Source organism: Schistocerca piceifrons, chromosome X (genome assembly GCF_021461385.2).
Source record: "Schistocerca piceifrons isolate TAMUIC-IGC-003096 chromosome X, iqSchPice1.1, whole genome shotgun sequence".
Lineage (NCBI taxonomy): Eukaryota > Metazoa > Arthropoda > Insecta > Orthoptera > Acrididae > Schistocerca > Schistocerca piceifrons.
In genome coordinates this window covers 617677018-617693193 of record NC_060149.1, presented here as the reverse complement: position 1 = coordinate 617693193, position 16176 = coordinate 617677018, and the positions used below count along the sequence as shown (strand labels likewise).

The 16176-nt window shown below is 38.0% G+C and overlaps 1 protein-coding gene across 5 annotated transcripts in view; it reads right to left on the bottom strand.

The window, feature by feature from the left end:
- Window positions 1-5020, bottom strand: part of LOC124723030 (dihydrofolate reductase-like) — a 130499-nt gene extending 125479 nt beyond the window's left edge. For 2 of the 5 annotated variants that reach the window (XM_047248203.1, XM_047248202.1), the window contains exon 1: window positions 4351-4548. In XM_047248203.1, coding sequence (XP_047104159.1) covers window positions 4351-4427 — 77 coding nt within the window. In that variant the 5' untranslated portion in view covers window positions 4428-4548. The other 3 variants (XM_047248205.1, XM_047248206.1, XM_047248204.1) reach the window with 3 other exon arrangements.
- Window positions 5021-16176: the final 11156 nt, after the last annotated feature.

The window sequence follows — 16176 nt, the reverse complement described above, 5'->3', positions numbered from 1 at the left end:
CATTAAATTATGAAACTATGCGCACTATCTTCCATAGACGGTCAGATGATACTTAATATAAACTGAATTAGAACTCTAGTTGTACAGAGAGGTTTAAAATACAGAGTAATTCACCACAGTGACTAAGTACCTGACACACTTCAAACATTTGTTTCAGTTTGTGGATGTGTGTTTCAATAAATAGAAACATTACATTTGTTTCCCATCATCAGAAACTATGGTATTGCTTGATTTAGCATTGCCCACAAGTCACAAAAGTTTGCTATGATTGAGTTCATGTGACCTCAGCTTAAAGAGAGTGTTCCTCGAACCATTCTAACATTGTTCAGCTATGACTGGGTGCTGCAAAGTCTTGCTGAAAGTACAAGTAACCTGAAAAGCACTGCACGCGAACATGAACAAATGGCTGCATAAATCTGATTGAAGGCTCCTGTATCGTTCACATATGAGTGACAATGAGAATTCTACAAAACACCCTTGCATCTTCATTATTTGCTACATATAAAGTAAATCTCTGGCATATAATAACAGAGGTATACTAATTCCTGCACAAATAATATTGGACTGGGAAGTAAAATTAATACTATTTTGTGCATGTAATTATGTTGAGAGGCCACACACACATATGGTTCCTGAAGTGGTGCAGCAGCCTTTTCAGTAGTTGCAGTAGCAACAGTTTAAATGATTGACTGACCTGGCTTTGTAACATCAGCCAAAAGTGCCTTGCTGCACTGGTACTGTGAACAACTGAAAGCATGGGGAAACTACAGCCATAATTTTTCCAAAGAGGATGCAGCTCTACCGCATGGTTAAATGATGATGGCATCCTCTTCTGTAAAATATTCTGGAGGTAAAACAATCCCCCATTCGGATCTTCGGGCGAGGACTACTCTGGAGGATGTCATCATCAGGAGAAACAAAACCGGCATTCTACGGACTGGAACATGGATCTCAGCTCCTTTAATCGAGCAGGAAGGTTAGAAAATTTAAAAAGGGAAATGCATGCGTTGAAGTTGGATATAGTGGGAATTAGTGAAGTTCAGTAGCAGTAGGAACAAAACTTCTGGTGAAGTGAATAAAGGGTTATAAATACAAAATAAAATAGGCAATGCAAGAGTAGGTTTAATAACAGATAAGAAAATAGGAATACAGGTAAGCTACTATGAACAGCACAGTGAACGCATTACTGTAGCCACGATAGAAACAAATCCCACACCCACCACAGTAGTACAAGTTTATACGCCAACTAGTTCAGCAGATGATGAAGAGATTGAGAAGTGTATGATGAGATAAAAGAAATCATTCAGATAGTTAAGGGGGATGAAAATTTAATTGTGACGGGGTTGGAATTTGATAATAGGAAAATGATGAGAAAGAAAAGTAGTAAGTGAATATGGAATAGGTAAAGGAATGAAAGAGGAAGCTGCCTGGTAGAATTTTGCAAAGGGCATAATATTAATCATCCCAAACACTTATTTTTAAAGTCATGAAAGAAGGCTGCATATGTGGAAGAGATCTGGAGACACCACTGATTATACATTTAACAGCAAGACAGATATTTCAGAAACAGATTTTAAATTGTAAGACATTTCCTGGGGCAGATGTGGACTCTGATCACAATTTATTGGTAATGAACTACAGATTGAACCTAAAGAAATTGCAAAAATGTAGGAAATTAAGATGGGACCTGGCTACATTGAAATAATAAGGGGTTGTTGAGAGTTTCAAGAGGAGCATTAGGCAACAAATGACAGGGGAAATGAATACAGTAGAAAACAAATGGGTAACTCTTGAGATATGAAATAGAAATAGTGAAGGCAGGAGAGGATCAAATAGGTAAAAAGACAAGGCCTAGGAGAAATCTTTGGATAAAACAAGATACACTGATGTTTATTAATGAAAGAAGAAAGTATAAAAGCGCAGTGAATGAAGCATATAAAAGAGAATACAAACATTTAAAAAATTAGATTGATACGAAGTGCAGAATGGCTAAGCAGGAATCACAAGAGGACAAATCTAAGAATTTAGAAGCCTATTTCACTAGGGAAAAAAACAGACACTGCCTAAATCAAAATTAAAGACACCTTTGGAGAAAAGAGAAGCAGCTGTATGAAAATCACATGCTCAGGTGAAAAACCAGTCCCAAGCGAAGAAGGGAAAGCTGAAAGGTGGAATGAGTATCTACATGGTCTACACAGGGGACGTCAACTTGAAGGCAGTGTTAAAAAACTGCAATATGATGCAAATGAGGATGAGATGGGTGATATGATACTGTGAGGAGAATCCAGTATAGCAGTGAAAGAACTAAGATGAAACAAGGTTCCACGAGTAGAAGACAGATGAGATGGGTGATATGATACTGTGGGAAGAATCCAGTATAGCAGCGAAAGAACTAAGTTGAAACAAGGCTCCACAAGCAGACGACATTCCGTCAGAACTACTGATGCTGATAGGTTAAGGAAAGGCAAATCTACATAAGTATAATTCGTAGACTTGGAGAAAGCTTGACAATGCCGACTGGAGTATACTCTTTGAAATTCTGAAGGTAGCAAGGGTAAAATACATGGAACGAAGGGCTATTTACAACTTCTCCAGAAATCAGACTGTAGTTATAAAGAGTCGAGGGGGATGAAAGGGAAACAGTGATTGAGAAGGGAGTGGGACACAGTTGTACCATATCCTTGACATTATTCAATATGCAACTGAGCAAGCAGTAAAAGAAACCAAAGAAAAATTTAGAGTAGGAATTAAAGTTCAGGGTGAAGAAATAAAACTTTTAGGGTTGCCAATGAAATAGTAATTATGTCAGAGAGCAAAGGACTTGGAAGAGCAGTTGAACAGAATGGATAGTGTCTTGATGACACAAGATGAGTGTCAACAAAAGCAAAACAAAGATAACTGAATGTAGACGAATTAAATCAGTTGATTCTAAGGGAATTTGATTAGGAAACAAGACACTTAAAGTAGTAAATAGGTTTTGTAATTTGGGCAGCAAAATAATTTATGATGGCTGAAAAGTAAAGAGGATATAAAATGTAGACTCGCAATGGAAAGAAAACCATTTCTGATGGAGGGCAATTAGTTCACATCAAATATGGACTTAAAGAATCCAGAAGATATTTTTGAAAGCACGTGTCTGGAATGCAGCCTTGTATGGAAGTGAAACGTGGATGACAAACAGTTTAGACATGAGGAGAATAGAAACTTTTGACATGTGATACAACACAAAACTGCTGAAAATTAGACGTGTAACTTAACTAATGAGGAGGTACTGAATGGAACTGAGGAGAAATGAAATTTGTGTTGCAACCTGTTTAGAAGGAATCGGATGGTAGGACACATTCTGAGACATCAAGTTATCACTGGAGGGAAGATTGTGATTTTTTTGGTGTGTGTGTGTGTGTGTGTGTGTGTGTGTGTGTGTGTGTGTGTGTGTGTGTGTGTGGAGGGGGCGGCGGAGGGGGGGGGGCAAAAATCGCAGAGGAAAACCAAGAGATGAATACAGTAAGGCAGATTCAGAAGGATGTAGGTTGCAGTAGGTACTGGGAGATGAAGAAGCTATTTGGGGATGAGGCTTGTACAGGATTTAGGAGTCTTAAGAGCTGCATCAGACTAGTCTTTGCACTGAGGAATACAACAACAAATTCAGCTGCAATTACAGAACCGTATGGAAACTCAGAGCTGGCACATTTCCTATGGTTGAAGTACAGAAACTAAATACACTTCACTGTAATGCTGAAAAGAACATCCTAACCTGTGGCTTGAATACTCAATTAATGTATTATTTATAAAAAAAAAAGATTCTCATACTTGTTGCTCCATATCGAAGAATTGATCTTCATCCAAATATTACGTATTCCAGAATTTTAATATTTATTACTGCCACTTTCGTCTCTCACACGTCGGTACAAAACGTACATGCATGATGTATGTGTAACTGCTCCTGGGAAAACTAACAACTTAATTACTTGTGAAAGAATTATTACATATAGCATCCTGATTGGTAAAGTACAGTTCAGTTTATTGGACCTTAACAGATTAAGAAAAGTTTGGGTCTCATTATCGGTGTTTACCATTTTTATGTTGAAATCACCACATACGGGGTCCATTGTTTCATGCATTATTATTTTTGTGTCTAATAATCCAATTTTTTTCAAAAAATGTGTCCATGTCGCCACTACATGAGCCGTGTAGGCCCACAGTGATACATGTACACACCTACAAAAATTACCCTACGTTTACTGAAACTGACAAATCATAGAATGATCCGGATGGTGTGGTAATCCAATGTTTATTAACCCAAAACATACATAATTATATTAAAAATAATCCAAATAGCAAAAAACTTGCCTTAGGTTCCACGGTAATTTACCACCAATCCCTATTCCGTTATTATTACCAACTGCCACGATTATATTGCACTTCATTTATATTACTTCTTAAACACTATCTACGTACAATCAGTTTTGTTACACTTTACCAGCTTTACCGACAACATAAAACCAAAACAAACAATATTATATTCCCGCTCAAATAACCACAGAATAGAAATACCTTAGAAGTAACCATAGTTTATAAATCAAGAAGGTTATGAGTATCTTAGTATCGATCGGTTGCGCTCGGGTTTGCAGCTAGTGGGGCTTACCGGTTGCAGGCAGTGATAGTTACAATAGTCTCCTGTGTTCTGTTCGCGTGTTTTGGTTATTGTGCGTTTGTTTATATTAATACAACTTTATTTGGAAAGTGGAAAAATATAGTTTCAATTTGTACACTGCAATATAGGGCAGTAATAAAAGATTATAGACCAATTCGCACTGGCAGTCACATCACGTCACATGAAAACATTTTGCAATGCATTTCAAATAGCGGCATTGACACTGGCCGTCCCTTCATGTCACGTCACGGCACCGTCAAGGTTTACTTTATAGTGGTGACTGGTGAGCAAGAAATTGCGAGAAGCTAAACTGCGATTTCAGTCACAACTAAGAGTCCCAAGTAGCCTTTAAAGTCCAACGCCGTGGGCCATCTGTTGGTCGAATTTCGTACTTCTTCCTGCGAACCTGTTGTCTAGCTGCGGTTTCCGTCGCAAGTAGCAACTAAAAAGCAGTTAACATTCAACGCCTTCTGCCATTTGACGGCCTAAGTTCGTACTGCTGTTTTTATTTGTGACACGATATCGAGCCTAACTGCGATTTCCGTCACTAGTAGCGGCTATAAATCGCAAGCAGCAACTAAAAAGCGCAGTTAACATTAGATGCAGTATACCATCTGTTGTCCTACGTTCGTACTTCGCTTTAAGAACCGTATGTCTCACGATATGTATGTATTATATGCTTGTGGTCGAAGAAATGAACCTAGAAGCTAATTTGCTCTGACAAGGAGACGGCACGTCCGTGGGGTCTGGGATTTGTCCGAAATTTTGTGTGGTGAAAGAGGACCCCTAACACCTCACGTGGTTAAAGTATTAGGAAGCACTAGTCGGAAAATCCCGAGAAAAATCGATCCAAAGTTTCTTAGGTGCGTTATGACTATAAAACGTTAATCCATTGCCGAGCCACTGTCTGGCCTAGATGGTCAGGGCTCGCACATTTACGCAAGAGGTCTCGGGTTCGACTCCACCTCTGACACTTTTTTCCTGTTTCATTTTCGTTTGTTATTACACCAATTATTCAAAAAGTTTCTCAAACCTACGTTATTTTTAAAACATTATTTTATCTCAAGAACATAAAGTTTTTCATTCACTGAAAAATATTCGTGCTCGTTGTTCTATTTCGTTTTATGGGGTTTCAAGGTTTAAAGGGACACTGTAAGAGTCCCCTTGGGATTATAACGGTCATCTGCGTGTAGGAGCAAGCTGTGGTGGCCGAGCGGTTCTAGGCGCCACAGTCTGGGACCGTGCGACCGCTACGATCGCAGGTTCGAATCCTGCCTCGGTTATGGATGTGTGTGATGTCCTTAGGTTAGTTAGGTTTAAGTAGTTCTAAGTTCTAGGGGACTGATGACGTTAGAAGTTAAGTCCCATAGTGCTCAGAGCCATTTGAACCATTTTTTTGCGCATAGGACTGTGCACGAGCCATCAGAAGTAAACGGCAGTTTGATTTTCGATTTCGTCGTGAACAGACGTGCCTGTTTCAAATTTCAGCGTCTTATTCCGATCCGAAGTTAAACATGTCGACTGAAGAAGTTGCTGGATCATTTGGAGTAGGAGAAGAAATTCCTGAAGAATCCATTCATAGTGATCTATCAAAATTACGTTTGAAGGACGCAGTGGTGTATTATAAAAGGCTGTTGACGGAAAATAATTTAATTGCATCAACATCTTCGGAAGAAATCTCTCGCGAGGCTATGTTATTGGCCGGAGAACTGTATAACAATACACTGGGGAGAATAAATATTTACTTCTCATTGACTCTTGGGGAGGTCAAACAAATCCGGAGAGATATGATGCAATTTTTCAAGATGACGAAAATATGCCAACTTGGTCTGTAAAAGTCATACCTCCAAAATGCACTTCTTTGGTGCAACCTTGTGATGTTTACTTTTACAGCAAGTTAAAAATTTCATAAAGCTCTTACAAAATTGCATCGCATTGTTACAGGAGAATCGTGAAATTAATTCCCTGGAAGATTGTATAAAAATTCATTCTATGATTCACCATCAATTATCGTCACCAGTATTCCAAGACATGATTTAGTATGCCTGGTTTGCCTCAAAATTATAAGAAACTCATAACATTTTCGTAAATGTTAATGGGGCGTGTTTTTGTACAGATTTATTGCAAACGCCCTGTGACTGTAAAAATCCGCTTTTGTATGTTGCACAAGATGTCGCAAAAATTATTGCTTTGTTTGTTTTTACTATAATTATTATATGCACAAAAATTGAATGTTTCCCAATCGACTTTGTTATTCTGATTAAAAACCCAATGTTTCTCTTCATATACTTTACAATGAAAAATGGAAAACCTACCGCCATGAATCGTGTTGTTGGACAAAAAGAAAATAATTTTTAATCAATAATGTAACTATTTTGTTAAAGACAATGCAGGTTTGGAAAACTTTCTGAATAATTGGTGGAATAACAAAAGAAAATGAAACTGAATTTAAAAAAGTGCCAGGGGAAGAATCGAACCCGAGACCTGTGGCGTAAGAAACCAAACCGCTAACCATCTAGGCCAGACAGCAGATCGACTGTGGACCAACATTTTATACTCATAACGCACCTAAGAAACTTTGGATCGATTTTTCCAGGGATTTTCTGGGTAGAGCATCCTAATATTTTAACCACGTGAGGTGTTAGGGGTCTTCTTTCACCACACAAAATTTCGGACAAATTCCCGACTCCACGGTAGTGCCATCTCCTCGTGAGAAACATTTTAGACTTGGTTGAGAATTGGCGCCGCCGAGGAACATTAAGGACGAATAAAGGTTGTGATAATATATAGACCTATAGTGCAGCTTGGAATTATTGTGATATATTGAGATACACTCTTCATCATAAAAGTTAAAACTGCAGGCTTATTTTAAAACCAGATAATGGATAAGGCTATGTTTAGTATTTTGATGCGTATTACACACATATATCGTACATAAACTACTAAAAATGCAGTCTGGTATCTACTAGGTAACTTTTCATAAATGTTTAACAACAGTATTCACAAGACTGATATTTTTCCGACGGCAGAATATGCCGTCAAATTTTGTCTGTATTTTCCAATATTGCATTAAAACTATTCCCAATGTAAACCTGTAACTGTAAGAGCAGTTCTTTCCACTGTTTTCACTTGCACCTCATCAACCATAAAACACGTAACCTTCCAACCTAACCTAGACCTTGGGCTATGCTACAGATAAGTCTGTCACCACAATCAATATTCAAGGCGGGAGTGTTGGACGGGTCAGTATCATACTCCAGCAAGTCTTTATCAATAAACAATGGGCAAAAAATTTTGGGGTTTGGGATGAAAGGTCAAAATGGAATTTTCATAATTCACTCACAGTGTAGTTCACATTAATTTATCATCTCTTTCAGATCACATAACGACTTCAGTGACACACTATAGCAATACCCATTTTGCACACTTATGGTATCAGTTATGACCATTTTAAGCTGCGAATTCTTCAGGGTCGTTTTCAATCTTCACGATTATCTCTTCTAGATATGGATGGGCACATACAGCAGTCAGTAATCGGAATGGGAACTGCGTTTGGAAAATCACGATGATTATTAAACTTTTACACTGCTACTATTAACTAGCAATATAATTCACATTATACAACTGCTAATGCTTCTGGTAATGAATGCAGTGGAGTCGGGGGAGGCTCCACACTTCGCATAAACGATGCCCCTATGTTCATTCACAAACTTAGAAACTAACTTTACTCCTGATGAAGGCGGTGTAAAGACGCCGTGGAAAGTTTACCAGTTCTACTGTCAATCATATTTTGAATTACTGATATATCGAGTGACTGACAATGTGGTTCAGATACTTGTGAACATAAGAAACGGTTAGAATCCCTATTCTAAACGTGAACTCCTATGGTATTGTGTGGTATTTGTGTTATGATTCTCAACATCACACTATCAATATTTTCACACTTGTTCCATTAATATAAAACTAAAGCCAAAGGAAGAACATGAGCATACTTAATACTGACTGTTTTGTCTGTGTGCAAGGGTATCTTTCGTATATCACGTAACAGTTGAGAAATAATCGTTGGAAATATTAATAATACCGTTTTAAGTCACTGTTTGTCAGTTGTGTTACCGAAACGTTATATTAGGCCCTCACAAAAAATCGCCTATACAGGGAGAACATAGTTCTCAGTTACATTGACACAATCATTTCTTCTTTGCGCTTAAAGACTGTGTAACATCTAAGGTGAAAAATCGCGTAAAGCGCAGAAGTCACAGAAATCGCATAAGTCGCAGAAATCGCAGAAGTAGCAAAATCACAGATGTCGCACAAATAGTGGAGCAATACAAGTTGTGACATCATTAACTGCTATTAATAACTGCGAGAAATCATAGTTAAGAATCGCATTTACTGAACAGTAGCATTCACAGAAATCACAGATATCGGAAAATCGCAGTTTAGCCTATCCCTAGTTTCTTTGGAGGAAGTTTTTGGCGGTTGACATTAGTCCTTTTGTTGATCACGTGACCCACAAGCTCATTTTCTCCCATAGATCATAGATAATGTAGACTGTGTGTGTCGTCATTGTACTGAAACCAACAGCTACGTCACGTTCGTAGAGGCAGGTGGCTTCAGGAATCCGGGTTTCTACGATCGCTAGCCTGATATATATGTATTAGTAGCTGGGTCCTGGAATACCTTTTATCACATGTGTAGTATTTACAGTTAACGTTTCTGTACTACAGTGATGATATATTGTGCAGCGTTTGGTTGTATCGAAAGATAAGTGAAAGGAAGCAATATTTTGCTCCACAGGTAAAGTCGTTTCAATAATACAAAAAGATTTGTGAACACTTTTCTGAGGTTAAGTTAGTACATTTGGAGGCCGACGCAAAATTGTGAAATCGTTCCCAACAGACACGAGTACTCCTCTGTTTCAGAGACTTTATTTGTGTGTAAATATCACTAAGTCAATGGCAAGAATCATTACACTATATATCTTTCTTGTAAGAGTACAAGTTTTATGTAGTCTGAGACCTGCTTAAATTTGCCCCAAAGATGAAGTGTGGGGAAATACACACAACAAAAAAAGTTTTGCATCACCCGAGTTCACAGAACTCCTGAAGATAGACGTTGACTGTGGATATTGTATCACAGACACAGTCCTTTTGACTGTTCAGATATGTTACTAAACCTGCCCAAAGACGTGAACAACCATTTATGAGGAGCGTCTATTAGACAGAGGGGGTCCAACAGCCAATCAGTTCCAGTCATTCCAGCAGGAAGGAGGTACACGGCTCATGTTGTCTGTGGTTGAGCCATGCCTAGATGGTCAAAACCACGTTTCGATAGCGTCCGCATTGTTACTTTGCGCCAGGAAGGTCTCTCAACAAAGGAAGTGTCCCGGCATCTCGGAGTGAACAAAGTGACGTTGTTCAGACAGGGAGGAGATACAGAGAGACCGGAACTGTCGATGATATGCCTCGCTCAGGACGCCTAAGGGCTACTACTGCAGTCGATAACTGCTACCTCTAGATTATGGCTCAGAGGAACCCTGACAGCAACGCCACCATGCTGAATAATGCTTTTCGTGCAGCCACAGGACGTCGTGTTACCACTCAAACTGTGCGCAATAGGCTGCATGATGCGCAACTTCGCTCACGACGTCCACGGAGACGTCCATCTATGCAACCACGACACCATGCAGCGCGGTACAGATGGGCCCAACAACAAACCAAATGGACCGCTCAGGATTGGCATCACATTCTCTTCACCAATGAGTGTTGCATATGCCTTCAGCCAGACAATCGTCGGAGACGTGTTTGGAGGCAACCTGGTCAGGCTGAACGCCTTAGACACGCTATCCAGCGAGTGCAGCAAGGTGGAGGTTCCCTGCTGTTTTGGGGTGGCATTATGTGAGGCTTACATACACCGCTGGTGGTCATGAAAGGCGCCGTAACCGCTGTATGATTGGCGAATGCCATCCTCGGACTGATAGTGCAAGCATATTGGCAGCATTCTGGCGAGGCATTCGTCTTCATGGACGACAATCCGCGCCCCCATTGTGCACATTTTGTGAATGACTTCCTTCAGAATAACGACATCGCTCGACTAGAGTGGCCAGCATGTTCTCCAGACATGAACCCTATCAAACATGCCTGGGATAGAATGAAAAGGGCTGTTTATGGATCACGTGACAAACCAGCCACACTGGGACATCTATGCCGAATCGCCATTGGGGAGTGGGACAATCCGGACCAACTGTGCCTTGATGAACTTGTGGATAGTACGCCACAAGGAATACAGACATGCATCAATGCAAGATGACGTGCTACTGGGTATTAGAGGTACTGGTGTGTACGGCAATCTGGACCACCACCTCTGAAGGTCTCGCTGTATGGTGGTACAACATGCAATGTGTGGTTTATTTTTTTTTATTTACACGTCAAGTCCCGTAGGGTCAAATTGAGGAGCAAATCTGCAAGGTCATGGAATGTGTCAGAACATGAAATTACAATGTAAAAGTAATAACAGACAAATGTAAAATATTTATGAAGCAGAAAAATTCAATCCTTAAGTTTAAGTACACACAATCAACAATATAACTGCCAGCCCCGGTGGCCGAGCGGTTCTAGGCGCCCCAGTCTGGAACCGCACTGCTGGTATGGTCGCAGATTCGAATCCTGCCTCGGGCATGTGTGTGATGTCCTTAGGTTAGTTCGGTTTAAGTAGTACTAAGTTCTAGGGGACTGATGACCTCAGAAGTTAAGTCCCATAGTGCTCAGAGTAATTTTTTGAACAATACAAAAAGAATCAGCTTAATTTTTCAAGGAACTCATCGTCAACATAGAACGTGTGAACCACGAGGAAACTCTTCAGTTTCGATTTGAAAGCGCGTGGATTACTGCTAAGATTTTTTAATTCTGCTGGTAGCTTATTGAAAATGGATGAAACAGTATACTGCACATCTTGCTGCACAAGACTTCAGGAAGTCTGATTCAAATGCAGGTCTGATTTCTGCCGAGTAATAAATGAGTGAAAGCTGCTTATTCTTGGCAATAAGCTAATACTGTTGACAAGAACTGACTATATACATATATATATATATATATATATATATATATATATATATATATATATATATATATATATATTGAGAAGCCAATGTCAAAATACCCAAACTCGTAAACAGGGGTCAACAAGAGGTACTGTTGACAAGAAGTGACAGTAAGGAATATATATATATCCAATGTCAAAATACCAAAACTCGTAAACAGGGGTCAACAAGAGGTTTGTCAACTTACACTACTTATTGCCCAAACCATCCGTTTCTGAGCCGAAAATGTCCTTTTAGAATGAGAAAAGATACCCCAAAATATAATACCATACGAAATAATCGAATGAAAAAAAAGAAAAATAGACTAATTTTCGTGTCGAACGATCACTCACTTCAGATACCATTCGAATAGCAAAAATGGCAGCAATAACTCCATGAACAAGATCGTGAATGTGGGCTTTCCATGATAGCTTAGCAACTATCTGAACACCTGGCAATTTGAACTGTTGAGTTTCACTAATCATATGCCCATTCTGTGAAATTTAAACATCGGGTTTTGTTTAATTGTCTGTTAGAAACCGTAAAAACTGAATCTTATTATGATTTAGCCTTAGTTTAATTTCTACAAGCCATGAACTTACATAATGAACTGTACTACTTGCAACCGAGACAGTGTTGCAGACAACATCCTTTACTACCTAGCTAGTGTCATCAGCAAACAGCAATATTTTAGAGTTACCCTTAATACTAGAGGGCATATCATTTATATAAATAAAGAACAGGAGTGGCCCCAACACTGTTCCCTGGGGCACCCCCCACTTAACTGCACTCCACTCAGACCCCACATCACAGCCATTCTCAACACTGTGAATAATGACCTTTTGCTATCTGTTGCTAAAGTAAGAGGTGAACCAATTGTGAGCTACTCCCCGTATTCTGTATTGGTCCAACTTCTGGAGCAATATTTTGTGATCAACACAATCAAACACATTAGTTAAATCAAAAAATATGCCTAGCGTCCGAAACATTTTCATTAACCCATCCAGTACCTGACAGAGAAAAGAGAATAGAGTATTTTCAGTTGTTAAACGACTTCTAATGCCGAACTGTACATTTGACATCAAATTGTGTAATATAAAATGATCAATAATCCGTACATTCACAGCCTTTTCAATAACTTTTGCAAAATCTGATGGCATAGAAATAGGTCTAAAATTGTCTACATTATCCTTCTCTCCCTTTTCATAAGGCAGCTTACTACTGAGCACTTTAATCGTTTAGGAAAAATTACAAATATGGCTAAATATGGGGCTAACAAGTACAGCACAATACTTTAATTTTCTGCTAGGCGCTCCATCATATCCATGAGAGTCCTTAGCCTTCAGTGACTTAATTATTGACTCATTCTCTCCCTTGTCTGTATCACAGAGGAGTATTTCAGACATTAATCTCAGAAAGGCGTTTTCCAAGAAAGCTATATGATTCCCTGTAGAAAGAACATTTTTCTTTAATACACCAGCAGTGCTCAGGAAATGATTGTTAAATACTATACATATATCTGATTTATCAGTAACAGGAATATTTGTACTATAAACTGAATTCATATCATCGACCTTGTGCTGCAGACCAGACACTTCCTTCACAACCAACCATATGGTTTTAATTTTATCCTGTGAATTAGCTATTCTATTTGCATACCACATACTCTTTGCCTTCCTAATAACATTTTAAGCACCTTACAATACTGTTTGTAATGGGCTACTATAGCTTGATTGTGAGAACTAAAATTTTGATGTCATTCCCACTTTGTTCTACATGATATCTTTATCCCACTAGTCAGCCACCCGGGCTGCCTATTACTGCTAGTACCCCGTTTAGAATGTTCTAATGGAAGGCAACTCTCAAAGAGCGTTAGAAATGTGTTAAGGAAAGCATTATATTTATCATCTATGTTATTGGCACTGTGAACATCCTGCCACTCTTGTTCCTTGATCAGATTTTAAAAACTATCTATTGCTGTTGGATTAACTTTCCTACATAGTTTGTAATTATATATGACATTTGTTTGAGAACAAAAGCCTTTTAGTGTTAAATCTGTGCATCATGGTCTGAAAGGCCATTCACCCTTTTACAAACAGAATGCCCATCTACGAATGAAGAATGAATAAAACTTTACCTATGGCTGTGCTACTGTTCCCCTGCACCCTAGTTGGAAAAAGACAGTCTACATCAGATCATATGAACTTAGGAGATCTACCAACATCCTTTTTCTTGCACTATCATATACAAAATTTAAATTGAAGTCACAAATACAACTCATTTCTGGTACTTTCTACAAAGTGAATGAAGAATCCTCTCTAGCTTGAGCAGAAATGCTCTGAAGTCAGAGGTAGGGGACCTATAAACAACAACAGTTAGAAGTGTAGTTTCACTAAATTCAACTGCCCCTGCACAACATTCAACTATCTGTTCAGTGCAGTGCCATGATACGTCTATGGACTCAAATGGAATACTGCTTTTTATGTACATAGCCACTTCCGACTTCACAAGGAACTCCTTTAAAAACAGCCCTCTAATTTGTATCCTGTAAAGAAAGCCTCTGAATTTTCAAATTATTTAAGTGGTGCTCTGATATACCGATAATTTCAGACTCAAAATCTATAAGCAGTTCACTAACTGTATCTCAATTACCTCTTATATTTTGATCAAATATGCTAATTCCTTCTCTACTTGGATGCATGATGTCCTCTGCAGATGAGCCCTTACATAGAAGGACTTCCTTTAAGCAGGTATACCTATCAGCTGAATTCTATCTAAAAAGGTGCAACTCTAACATCAACTACTACTGGAAATTTTCCACGAGTAATCCCACCACCACCCACTACACTGTCACCTACAAGCTTTTCCAGCCTCCCCTTCCCATACCTATTGAGGTGCAGGCCGTGTCCAGTTAAACCCGATCTACTGATAGACCCAAGTGGCACCACTGAAACGTGATCCATGTCCTCTGCCATCAGCGCTCTCTCCAGCCCCATGTTAAGGTATCTAACAGACGTGTTAAGTTGAGGCTGATCATGATGCTGAAACTGTTGCACGAAATGCACATTAGTGCCACCAGCTTGAGTAGCGGTCTTTACCAGAATGTGAGAAAAATGAGTCTGACCCTCACAGGCTAGAAAAAGTATATTCCATAACAAGCAACAAGAAAATGGTAGATACGCCAGAGTGAAAAGGGGAGTATATAGTAAAAGCTGTGATAAAAAGTAATGGTAGGATACACTATACCAAATGAGTCATCATATATGTAGGATACATTGTTGACTCAAGAACAGATGATGTGTGGGGCTAACTATGATAAGTGTGGAAGCATTTATACATTTAACTGAATATAAAATGATTTGAAAATCATTTTGTTATAAATTTTAACTAATTATCAAAATCACTGAAAATCAGTTAATTGCAAATTGTTAACTGAATGAAATATCTTGCAAACAATAAAAATTAAAAAAGTATAAACTCTTAAAATATAAACTAAAAAGTATAAGCTCGTCTTTTCATTTAAAAAGCTAATAAATTTTTTATCTTATAAATTAGCTCCCCAAACCTAGTATTCAAACATTCTCAACCTACATAAAATATACTAGGTTTTTTCATTTTTTAAAATGAACAAATAAAATATGACTAATGTGTGGAACGAATTTCAATTTGACATTAGTATTTTTGTTGCAAAAAGCAAAAGTGATACTAGTGAAATGTAATACCTGCAAAAACGATTTTTAACCATCTTGAATTTTAGAACATTTGATAAGTTCATAACATAATTGTGGTATTGATTATTTTAAAAGACTTTATGGAGAAGGACTTTACAACTCTGAATTTTATAATTATGAACAAACATATATTGATATTTGGGAAGAAACTGTGAAGTCAAACTCTCTCTCTTTTCTATGACTGCAAAAAAACAGTGACTTACCAACTTTATCAATATCGTTAATCAATCAATCCATCTATCTATCAATCTCTTTATTCATCCATTAACAATATACATTGTATGGATGTAGTCAATTACAATGTAGTTTTTTATCTTTAATTTATTTCAAAAACTTGAATAATAAATAAAAATATTTTATAGCAGTATATATAAATAATACTTTTCCATATTCAGGTATTCTTAAATGCTATAAAAACTATGTGTTAGTAAAAAATTATTTAAGATCTACCTTGAATTTATGAAATTCTTTAATTTTCTTTATTGTAGAAGGCAATGCACTAAAAAGTATTTTGAGCTGGTAGTTTACACTTTTTTGGTAGAGTGTTCCTTTGTGGGTGTCTGTGAAAGTCGTCCGTGCTCCTTGTTTCATGGTTATGAACCTGATTATTTAATGTTGAAAATTCCTGGTGAGTTTTCAGAAAGTATACACATTCATAGATTTATAAGCTAGGAAGAGTCATTATTTTAAATTCTTATTTGTTATTTATTGGA